The sequence below is a fragment of the Centrocercus urophasianus genome, unplaced genomic scaffold, assembly GCF_019232065.1.
Source record: "Centrocercus urophasianus isolate 14NV4802_14NV808 unplaced genomic scaffold, USGS_Curo_1.0 seq_11, whole genome shotgun sequence".
In the NCBI taxonomy this organism is placed as follows: Eukaryota; Metazoa; Chordata; class Aves; order Galliformes; family Phasianidae; genus Centrocercus; species Centrocercus urophasianus.
The window spans coordinates 40,548,009-40,560,517 of NW_024884253.1; the positions used below are offsets into that span (position 1 = coordinate 40,548,009).

A 12,509-nucleotide genomic window follows, 5' to 3' on the forward strand; every position below is an offset into this window, starting at 1 on the left:
ATCTATGCAAACCAGCTCAGCTTGAAAGCTTCATCTGAACAGCAACTAATCTGCAGGTTGTCAGAGCCTATTTCAGCCTGTACACAGGTTGGAGAGAAACTGTTGACTCTTCTAGATGCTCAAGGCGAACTACTTGTCGAGAAGTGTGGCTTTCCATGATTCTTGTTTAAGTTTGATGAAGTTCCTGCTTACAGAGCTGAAAAGAAAAGCTCCAGAATGATCTCAGTGTGAATGAAATTGCCTTGCCAGCCACAGAGGCTTTATATGACCCAGCTCCACATACCTGGAGAGATATCCAGCTTGAGGGCAGGAAACAACCTACTCCATTGGGAGCAAAATATTTAATTGCCACTATCATTTGTCAGAGACCCACAGAAGTAGGAACACCCCGGATGTCTCTGTCTGATGGATTATCATTTGACCCTGCACACAGCAAGGGGGTTGAAACTAGATGATTACTGTGGTCCTCTTCAACCCAGGCCACTCTATGATGATGATTCTCTCCTGGTGTCTGTCAGCTGTCAGGACTGGATGTCTACCAAACCACTTTGTTTCCCAAGGCCCATTTTCCATTAGAGAATATGTTTCTAGTGCCACTGCTGGGCTTCCTCTAGGTGATCTGGGAACAACTTCTCTGTTGTCAAATTTTCCAGGCAGAAATGTCAGCTATTTCTAACTGTGTCTGCAAGACTCACCCAAGACACTACCTTGTATTATGGTACGACAAAGCAGTTCTTCTGTTTCTCTACACAGATCTGCAGCCAACTTCCACTACAGCCACAACTCAGCATTGCATCCCAGGCTCCACGAACGTCCAGTCTCCTTCCAACTCAGGTAAGTCTTCCTGGCAAGTCCTAATAAATTCACACTCTGACCAGATCCTGAATCCACACAAGTCTCTTGCATTCCCCTTTCCCTCAGGCAGGCCTTCACACCTTGGCCAAAGTTTCTGTTGCCCAGCAAGTCACTCTGCTCATCTCCCGCTGCTGCCCCATGATGAAAATGGCCTGCTCTGTAGGCCATTCTCAGCTTTACCTACATGCAAATCAGCCTTCTTAGTCCTTCAAGCTCCTGAAAAGTCTACTATATTATCCAATCAGCTCAGGCTGCAGGATCTCTGTAGTAGTTTTGTAAAATCTATCTCATACTCAGTCCAAGTTAACCTCTGTTGATATTTGTTACTGACATACAGGGGAATCTGATCTAGTACTTGAACTAGTGGATGGCAGCCCTACCTGTGGCAGGAGGGTTGGAACTTAGTGATACTTGGGGTCCCTTCCAACCCAAGCCATTCTATGAAAATTACTGTATGTCTTTTCCATTTTTCCCTTTATGCAAACTTGTTTTCCTTGTTTATAAACCTTGCTAAGCTTTAACTATTTGAACTTGAAATTCAATGGAATTTGAAATTTTCCATCCAGAGGTCACCTGTAGGCTGAAAATTTTTGAAGTTGTTTCATCAAAAGTAATTTAGCCACAGGTTATTGGGAAGGTGTGCCAATTTATGTGCTTATAAGGAGCACCAGCACCTTTATGAAATGGCCCACAAACAACACTTGGCAGAGGCAGTTGTCATGGGGATTTTCTCTGTTCTGAGAAAATGTGTTCAGATTTGGTGCAGCTGTAAAGATTATCGTCTGTGAAACTTTGACATTTGAATGTTTGGTAGAGGTTTCTTAGTAATAAAGTAGAAATAAGTAATTAAAGACAAAAAAAAAAAAAAAAAAAAAAAAAGGCCAACTGAGAATATCAGGAGTCAAGCCAGTTCTTAAAGTGCTGACTGGGTCACCCACAGCATGCTGGCCATGATGCAGGGAGTGAACAGGCAACCACACAGTTGCCTTCTCCAGCATTTCTTTACGTGTTTACTGCTGTACAGTTTTCTGTGTTTTCAGTGCTATCCTTCTGAAATCAAAGTGGAGCTAGAAAGGAAAGGCAGAGGAGCCTCTCTTTATCACAGAGATGCAGAACAAGACATACAGTTAGGAATCTGTGAGGGCGTGCTTAGTTCCATTTCAAAAAGGCAAAATGCAGTGCTGGGAGAAATTGACATACGTTGTGGCAGAAGTGGGAATTTCCCTCCATGAAATGCTGTCTGAATTATGTATTAAGATTATCCTCATATTTCTTCCTCTACTCTTCAAATTATCACCTGCATAGCATTTGCAAGTACTGTCTTGCTCCCACCGTAAGAACTGTGATGAAATGTCTGTGAATTAAACTGACGGTATCTTTTCTGCCTTTGTACAAAGTCCAGGAGACAGGCAAGACAAGCGTATACTACGTAACTAATCTCCTGTGATGGATATAAAATGTTACTGGAGTGTCTCATATAATCCTGTCACTGAAAACCAGTGTGTTTGTTGAAAATGCACGATGTTCAATGGCTGTAGGTGTTTTTGTATTTTGACATCTCTATTCTCAGGCAACAGTTTAAATTATCTAAAAATATGTTTCCCAGAGGGAAGGGTGTAGGAGGGAGAAAGAAGCTTGAAAGGCCCATTGCATTGGTCCCTGATTTCCCGATCTAAGATCTCTTGACACTTATAAGAATAGTATAAGGCACATCTGTTCTGTTTAGAGGTAGGAAGACAAGAGACATTGACAAATGCATAATATTGCAATGAAACAGTCCTATAATAGTAAATACATCCGATTTTGGGAAAGCTGCATGTTTTGATGTGTTTTTTTTTGTTTATTTCTGTGGGAATAGGGGTGAATCCAGTACAATATTCACTTCTTGCTTGTGGTAGCAATGGTAGTGGAAGGATGGTTGGATGATCTTGTAGGTCTTTTCCAAAACCTTGTAATTCTATGATTCTTCTGAAGCCTTTTATGGGGGAAAAAAAGTGGAGAAGTGTGACACAAAAAAACTCTTTGAAAGAGGTTCCTTAGCTGCTAATAAAAGTATAGAAGCTTAGATGCTTAAAATCATTCAACTTTTAAAAAATGACTTATTATTCTTAATAATTATTAGAGATACTGAAAGAATCGTTGACATATTTATTATTCATTTATTGATTTTACTTCAGCAGTAATGATAAGATTTCTGTCTATTTAGCTACAGCATTGTAGTAGGGGGCAATGAAACACAGCATACAATTCTAAAGGGAGTTTTGCTGGGGCAGGTGATACTGTCTAGGCAATCACTAATAGTACCTCTATGTCTGACTCATATTTTGAAATTTAATACAAATTGCTTTGCTGAAAGTAGTGCATGAGGGAATAACCAGCTTCATTTCAGACCTGCAACTTATAGAAAAGCCACTTGCCCACAGTGTATTTAATGGCAGATACTCCCAGCAGCTAACTTGATAAGTAGTTGTCTAACACATGAAGAGTGGATTTTCAGAGTTCTCCTACTTAGCTTGATGTGATTCCAGCAGGAACTGTTTCACTTCACAGGGGAAATTAGGTCTGTGTAACTGGACTGAGGTACAGTGTACAATATTTCTGTGTTCAAGTGTCAAACAGGTGGCCTCTCCAAGGGGCAGAGGGAAAGTATCTCGGAGTCTTCAGAAAGTATACTGCAGAGATTATAAAGGAAAGGATCTGCTTTGTGAATATGTTTAACCCACTGTTTAAGAGAACGTAGCGCAGCTATTGGAACATGGGCGGTGAATAATGAGTTGAACTCATGCACTAAGGAAAATAGATGAAGTAAATATCCAGTTTTCGCCTTTACAGTGTGTGCTTGATCTTTGCTTGCACACTGCCACGGACACTGTGGAACCTGTTGATGGTTGCATATAGGATTTTTAATTGTCCTGAAATACTCTAGGGTGGGGAATAATATGCTAAATCATGCAGTACTACCTTGGAGGACCTTAACACTACAAAATTTATTGCAAAAAATTCAGATTAGGCTTTCCCCACTATTTAAGAATACACTTCCCCATTCTTGTGAAGATTGGCAGGATAATAAGTACTGTTAAGCATATGAAGGGGAAATACTTCTACTTAGGAGAAATAGTGCATAAGCTACTCAATTTTCTTCATATTTAGGCATCTCTAGTTATGCTTCTGGAGATGGAGGTATATGAAATGGGTGCTGTAACCAGTTATTTTATGATTTATGTGATTTATTTGCCTGGGTGAAGGAATGTGGTGGAAATGTATTAAGTTTTAGGTTTTTCAATAGCTAATTTAAACAAAATTACACAGGAAAATCAATACTAGAAGAGTAAGATGCATTTATTCCTTATCCTAGAATCATAGAATGGCTTGGGTTGTAAGGGATCCCAAGGATCATCAAGTTCCAACCCCCCTGTCACAGGTAGGATCCCCAACCTTCCCTCCAGGTGTGGTACTAGATCAGATTGCCCAGGGCCCCTCCTACCTGGCCTTGAACACCTCCAGTAATGGTGCATCGACAACTTCTCTTGGCAGCCTGTTCCAGCATCTCACCATTGTCTCTGTGAAGAACTTCCTTCTGACATCCAATCTAAACCTTTCTTCCATGAGCTTAAAACCATTCCCCCTTGTGTCACTGTCTACTCTTGTAAGAAGTTGATTCCCTGCTTGAAGGACTAGTTATGACTGATAGAACTACAGATAAGCTAAAATACTTTTAGCATAAAACAGCCTGAACAATCTTTTAATAATCTGTAATATTGCCAGTAACTGTAATATAGACAGTGTCTATCATAGCTATTAAAAAATGAATCCAGTGTAATACGTCATGAGATGAGTGTCTGAGTGAGGTATTGTCCCAGATATGAAGCTTGGCCTGTCATGGGCAAGCTTTGGAGGTGAGGCATAGGGGTCACATCGCAAAATTAAAAGAACTGAAGTCCTTGTCCTCACATCATGGCTTCTTTTCCATCTGTTTGGTTCTCTGACAGCACGTGTAGCTTCTCTTCCTGGGAAGGCAAGGTATATTCATAGCCAAGAACTCTTTTCTGTGTATCTGGGTTTCTTTGTTTTATTGCCTGGGATGCTTTTCTTTGAGGGGAAGAAGGACAGTGTTTACTTGTTGAGAGCAAAGCAAAACTTGCCTTGGTAATGAAAAACCTATTTTCCTCCTACTTATAAATAATAATTAAAAAAAAAAGTTTGAAGTAGCCCAGTGAAATTAATTTCTTAACTGCACTTGCACACAACAATATTGGTGGTTGGTAGATGGCTGCACTAGATGATCTTAAAAGTCTTTTCCAACCTTAATGAGTCTATGATTCAAAGACACCTATTTTGAGGAATTAGAGAGCTGTCTTCATAATCGTTAATTGGGATATCTAGGAGCACAGGACCCGGTCTGCATTTTGACTACAGATTTGTGGGGAGTTGCACTTGTGAGTACATTGTTACATTTGTGAGGATTCTAATAACATTCTCTTCAACCACTTAAAATCTAGATTACTAAGGAGAAAAGCCCTTCAGTTTCCTTTCAGAAAAAAAAAACCTGTGCTCTGCCACAGGCACTCCATTCTGCCCTGTATTGTGTGTGCATTTTAGGCTATGACATGAATGAGAATCAAGGCAAGAGCATGAAAGTTAAAAGCAGGTTTACCTGGAGCATAATGCCCTCAATATGTCAGTGGTAGCTTTTCCACTGCTGCCTCAGTAAATATACAAGTCTTTAATGGCTTCTCAGCACTGTTCATTCCAGCTGACTTTATGATTAGTATACCCTTCTCTATGCTGGTTTAAGGTTTTACTTGGAAGTGTCCTCTGTGCTTCTTCCCACTGTGATAGTTTGCCTGTAGTGTATGTTAGCACTGAAACATTCGCTGAGGTCACTGTCCTCTTATTTATCCTTTGTGTTCTGGAAGTCATTTAAAGTCAATTCATTGATGCTAGTGTAAAACTGGATAATATAGTTGTAAGGCTAAGTAGTGTTCATGCCAGTTACATAGCAGGAACTGGGAAGATCTAAGCTGACCCTTTTGGTTTGAGTAGTTTCTTTATGTAGTCCCATTTTCCTTTCACTAGAGGGGAGGTTTTCATTAACTTCAGGGAAAATGGAAACATGGCAGTTTCAGCGTTCTTTGTGGTCTCAGCCATACTGTTGCATAAACATAAAAGAAAGAAAACATTCTTGGTTTTGACCAGATTTTCTACTTCTGGAAATTGGAGCAACTCTTGGCAGTAGTGCTTAATCCAGCAAATACGTTTTTGAATCCTGTGGTTCTGATGAGACTATTTATGTACATCTCTGGAATACAAATTGGTGTGGTTAGTAATCTGAAGTTGAATATGCTAGATTTTATAATGATTCCAATCTCTTTAGAGAGAAACATGTATCCAGTGGGCCAGTGATGAGAAAGCTTGGGTACTGACAGTTTTTCCAGATGAAACTGAACAGTGACATTTATCTCATAAGAAAGCAAGATGTACTGCTGTGGATAACTTAATCTCAGTTCACAGAAGATTAATATGGGGTTAGGCTGATTGTCTGCCTGATAAAAGTATAGATTTGCTACATTGCCAAGTGAATGAATGCTGTTTATCCAGGTTTGCATATACTAAACTTCCTGATATTTACTTACACAGGTATGGGAGGGATGGAACACCACCCTCCAAGAACAGACTGAGAGAGCTGGGGCTGTTCAGCCTGGAGAAAAGAAGGCTCCAGGGTGACTTCATAGAGACCTTTCATTAACTAAAGGGGAGCTATAAGAAGGAAGGGAACAGGCTCTTTATCAGGGTCTGTTGTGACAGAAGAGGAAATGGTTTCTAATGAAAAGATAGGAGATTTAGTCTAAATATAAGGAAGAAGTCTTTTACAATAAGGAGGTGAAGTGCTGGAATAGGTTGGCCAGAGAGGTGGTAGATGCTGCATCCCTGGACACCTTTAAGGTGAGGCTGGGGGCAACCTGATGTGGCTGTAGGTGTTCCTTTTCATTGCAAGGGAGTTGGACTCAATGTCCTTTAAAGGTCTCTTCCAACTCAAAAGATTCTGTGATATGATTCTATGATAGACATCCTTATGTTTAAAAAGGACCTGAGTCCAATTTTGCCTGTATAAATCTCCAGGCAAAAAAAAAAAAAAAAGAAAAAACAACTTTGAATAGTGCTCTGTTGAAAAAGGCAGACACCTCATCAAAGCATCACATCCCTTAGCTGTGGTCCTGGGAATTTCCCCAGAAAGGTGGACTTCATGCATGCAGGTTGCTTTAACTGTGGTAATTTGCAGTCTCCCCTCAGGAGTGCTGTCTTCTGCTGTAGCAAACACGTTCTTGAGAGCATTCTTTGATGAGAACACAGTGGTACAGTGGATAAGCTGCCAGCAGAACATGGTGATTGCTGCAGATTCTCCTGCCAGTGCTGAGACCTTACAGGGTCCTTGCAGTATATTGCCGGCTATATGCAGCCCACAAGAAATTTACAGTGTGTTTCTACCTATATCAGCCAGATTGTCACCAACCTCATCAGGTCATTCATGACTGGCTATTTAACACATGGCATCGGGGCTATTCAAGTGAATGACCAGTTACCTGTGGCAGTAAGAGATTCACAATCTGGCCATGTGCTAATTGAAGCAACAGAAAGTTGTGAAAATAGATATCTAGAGGGTGTAAGTTCAGTACGCTGTGATAATGAATGCAAGTGTGCAGATGGCCTGCCTGCCAGCAGCAGATCCCATCAGTGTCAGGTCAAGCAGACTGCACTGCTGGGATACCCCAGAGGCTAAGTTCCTGCTGGCAGAGGACTTGTGTCACGTGAGTAGAATTTTAAGGATTCCTGTCATAGATGAAAACAAATCTCAGTGATTCCTGTCAAGGGAATAGTAACTGGGCTGTTACTTGTATGTGCTGCTTCTCTCTGGCACTCAACTGAGAGTACAAATCCACAGTTTTGCTGCTGTGGCTTTGTCACTACAAACCTGTGGTGGTGAAATGTCTCTGGCAGCAGGATCTGAGCCTTCTTTTCTTTCCCTTTGTTGCCTGCAGGTCCAACAGATCTCAGTATGAAGAGGCAGTTAGCAAGCAGCTCAGGCTCCTCCAGCAGTACAAGCTCCAGGCCCCAGCTGAGCCCCACTGAAATCAACGCTGTAAGGCAGCTGGTGGCAGGGTACCGGGAATCCGCTGCCTTTTTATTGCGTTCTGCAGATGAACTGGAAAACCTGATTTTGCAGCAGAACTGAGTCACGTGACCTACACACCGGCCTGGTCTTATCTCAGAGTTTCCACTAATGACATTTTGATTTCCCAGAGCACACACTTCAGTTACCGCGCAGTCTTTTAGGAGAGTTAATTACCATAATGCCACACTGTTCTTGATCCATAAAGTGATGTGTTAAGGTGCTTCAAGTGAACTTCGACCTCTGGTATTTCTGAGGTACTTTACTGTGTCCAGCCTATTGCTTTTGTCTTAGTGTGTCAGCATAAATATCGAAACAGTGGCTAGAAATTAACTCGTTCTAACACGTGGAGGAAACAGAAGATGCTGTGGTGTTTTTTTTGAAAAATGGTTCAAGATCCAAGTGCAATATTAGTGGAATGTGATACTGACTCATTGGACTTAAAGCTGCAGTATATGGCAAACTGTTGCCAAATGTCCTGTTGCTACAGGGCACAATTGCAATTAAAAGGATCTTGTATTTTAAAAAAATGTAATTTTTATAAAAAGCAAAACAAGAGATTTTTTTGTTTTCATTCAAGATTTTTCATTTTTACTTTGGTAAACTTTTTCACTGGTCCTGAAAATGTTTTGAGGAGCTATTGTAAGTCCCCCTTCCTCTCTTGACCCCCTGACTGTGCCCTTCTCCCCAACTTCATATTCTTTCTACGAGTAACTCTTGATGCTGGATAATTCTCCCCTGTGTACTGTAAATTGTCATCTACAGGATACCTTCCAAAGGAAGCATGCATTTCCTGCGTTCATAACATTCTCAGCTCCATTCTGTAATATATTGCAGCTTTACTAGCAATTAATAAAAAGTTGAGGGTTTTTTAAAAGAAAAACAACATATCACTGAGAAAACAAAACGAGAAGTTGATTTCTTACAGTGAGCTCATCTAACTCCATGATCACCGCTGCTGTCCTAGACAAGTCCCTCGAGTTGTGATTGGATATAGGTGATGAATGTTAAGAGGTTGCAAGTGACAATCTGAAAATTTGCACTCTTGTGTGTATTTATTATTTTTTCCTTAATTTAAACAAAATTCTTATGGAGTAAGGTCACTGACACTTCTGGAATGATTTGTATAACGCCCAGGCCTAGCTAAAAACTGTACAAAAATGTAAATGGATGCAGCTGCAACTATATTGAAACTCTTCTCTCTCCCTCACCCCCCACTCTTCCCAACCCCTCTATTTCTTATTTTATAATATTGATTACACATTAATGGTGTTTTCTTTGTGCACTATGGCAGGTTTATTTTTAAGTATATAGAAAAGGTAATTTAGTTTATGCTTACTGTAATATCTGTTCTGTTGTTTGGCTTTTGTTGAATAACAATTTTCTTGTGCATTCCTAAATTTGCCTTATTTCATGTACAAAATTTTATGTAATTCCATTTTTTGACAATGAGTTTAAGGCATCGGTGATATTTTATATCTACTTGTTACATATAGTTTTCCAAGTAATGACTGTGATTGTGACCAAGTAATGTGCACTTTTTCTTGTAACTGTGGACATTGCTATGCTTTTTTTTTCCTCTAGTGTTTCTAGAATTACTGTTGCTTACAGTTATGTAAAAGAAAAAGAACTTTTGTGATACTGTTGGTGAATATTAATGTGAAAAAGCCTATGAAATATGAGTATTTTGAAGGTACATAGATACACAAACATCTAAGTTGTGAACTGATGTTCACATATTTAAATGGGAATTCAAAACCTGAGGGCTGGAATCATTTCCTCTGTTGCATTTGGGTAAATAAACATATTTCTGTGTTTAAATACATGATTGTGAAACATCGTAACATTTAAATTGCCATAGCATTTAAAGTTATAAGAATTATTCTTTTTTGACAGGGAAAACAGACTTCCAGTCCAATTCACGCAGACAGACAAAACTCATTTCTCAAAATAATTGGTTAAATCCAGTAGGCTTATCTAGCTGGAGCTTTGTTTTAGTGAAGAATTTCCTCAATAAGACTAGAAGCTTGTGGTCCATCAATCATAAGACCCAAGTCACTAACATTTTATAATATTAAATTGGCTGGAGGCAACACCATTTTGTGACTCTGCATTTGTTTAAGAATAAATAAAAAAAACCAAAACATCAGGTGTCTATTTTAAAAGCACTTTTGTATATGAGAATATTGTTTCAATTCCTTACTAGCTGCTAACCTATCACTTGAGAAATGCATTTGCTTCCCACATCTACTCACAATGTTTGTGAAAGCCTGTAGATTGTCTCTCCTATACAAGTGTGATTCCCTCAGCTTCTGTCTCTCTAGACATTCAAAAGTCTATTAAGATCTAAGTGTCCTTTTCCTCTCTTTCACTTTTATTTAGCTCTAACTTCTTCTGTCTCTTGCTTGTCAAAGGGGAGATTGCTATGTTACTGAGGCAAAGGACAACACTGGCACATGTTTTCCATTAAAAAAAAAAAAAAAAAGTAAAAATTACACATAGGTTTTGTTAGTCCTGTCTTATAGGGCCAGCATGCAGCTACCAGCAGCTTGTCCAGAAGGCTGCTTCCCAGCCAGGAATGCTTCTCAACTGGACAGCCTCAGTACTTTTTGAGATGCTTTGCTAAATCCAAATAAGGACAATAGGTTAGGGAAAAGAGATTTCTGTCAGTGGCCTACTCTCTGAATCCTCTATCCAACTGTAAATCCTTCACTTGAAGGAGAAGAGGAAAAGTTCCGGGTCAGCAAATGAACTTCAAGGCCCGCTGCTAGCCTTCCCCTTTTTCTGCTCTATCCCCAACTTACATTAAGCATTCTCTAAGAATGTCTTCTATACCGCATCATCCTTTAAATGTTCATTTAGATACAGAGATACTTAGCTTTCAGCCCTCGAGTGCTCTATCTGTGCCAAATTCCAGCAGACTAATGGAGTTTTTAATCTACTGCTGCTTCTACCTCTGTGTACTGGGTTTATTCTTTCCTTCTTTGGATGAATCATAGATTCAGCCATAACTTCCTTTTTTAAGAGGGTACTGAAATTTAATCCCATCCTGTGAGGGAGAAACTATATATCTCAGTCCATTTTTGTGTGTACAAATATAGATCCAAGCATCACAATCAAATTTGCTCTCTTGGATCCAGTACAGCTCTCACAGGTATTGTCTGCTTGCCCTGAACCTCCTAAGGAAGTAATGGCTCAGGTGAAGAACTCCCTCAAGCCACAGACTGAATAAGGTATCCAAAAAATAACTTGAGAGAAATCTTTTACTTAGCCGCATCTTCTGTAATCAATGCTCAATAACCTCAGTCTAAATATCACTATTAGGATAAGGCCAATCCCTTCCAGTACAGGCACATCTCTGAGTATTCCTGCCTAAGTCTGCCTTCAGAAAAGCATTCCCAATATGTCCAGTGCTGTTATTGTACCAGTGCTTCAAGCTGATGTATGGCTCAGTACACCTCATCACCTCATCCAGGCAGACTGTAGAGACAGCTCCACCTCTCTCCAGCTACCCTAGGGTTTCCTGTCCTGCAAAACCCTCAGTCTTAAAGGGAGTTTCTGGAAAAAGAAGACTTGGAGGAGAACATCCTTTAATCTCCTTAAATTCCCATCTTATCTGGTGTCCAGAGTACCAAACTTGACAATGTTGACAGTGCATTGGGTCTCATTAGTCTTAACTATTCACACTGAGAGGCAAGTTGTTATTCTCTCTTCAAATTCCAGGGTGGTTTTTGTTGATAGGGCAGGCAACTGGGCAGCAGCTTTAGAAACAACCTTAGACTGTGGGAGTGGGAAATGCTACCAGCTTAGTAACTTAGTAGATTTGTTTACTGTACTTGACATTGTCAGCTGGAAAACTAGAGATAGAGCACATGAAGAAAGGTCTGTGGACAAATTATTTCTTCTAGGTTGACACCTTGCTCCTTGTCGTCAAAGAATACCACTGTCTCAGCAATGATGGACATCTCAAGCTCCAGAAAACCAGTGCATGAATAAGCAAGTTGCCTTTCCCTTATGGACAATCTTCTGAATGAGGAAAAACAGATGAGCACGTATATAACCATAGTTACAAAAATGATCAGAAAGCAGCTATACTGAAGGAATTTTATATCCTTTCTTGAAGGATCTGAGTGCCTGCTGACAACAGTAAGTGGAGGTAATTTTGTTGCTGAAATTCCACTCAAACTTGGAGAAAATTTGTTTTTCCTCAAGTTCCTATCCCTGTGTTAAAAACCTATTGTAAAGTTTTAAAATCCTCCCATTTTGAGATGCTTGTCAGTCATTCATAATGAAGATGTATACTTTCTACTTAAAACTGATCTGATTGGAGACTAGAGTCAGGACTACCCTGACATCCACTACTGAAAACCAATTACTGGCACATGAAAATGGATTCTGAAATAACGACACAAATCAAGCAGTGCCACATAGATGATTACTGAAGTAAGTACCTAAGAATATGAAATGACTCTGTGGGAGAAGATCA

The 12,509-nt window shown here is 39.9% G+C and overlaps 1 protein-coding gene across 4 annotated transcripts in view; it reads left to right on the forward strand.

Annotated features, from left to right (window-relative positions):
* The window catches only part of NOL4 (nucleolar protein 4), a 183,867-nt gene extending 175,483 nt beyond the window's left edge, over window positions 1–8,384 (forward strand). For 3 of the 4 annotated variants that reach the window (XM_042839932.1, XM_042839933.1, XM_042839934.1), the window contains one exon: window positions 7,893–8,384. In XM_042839932.1, the coding sequence (XP_042695866.1) occupies window positions 7,893–8,086 (194 nt within the window). In that variant the 3' untranslated portion in view covers window positions 8,087–8,384. Of the gene's footprint in view, window positions 1–753; window positions 835–7,892 lie in introns of all 4 variants that reach the window. The other variant, XM_042839931.1, reaches the window with a different exon arrangement.
* Window positions 8,385–12,509: the final 4,125 nt, after the last annotated feature.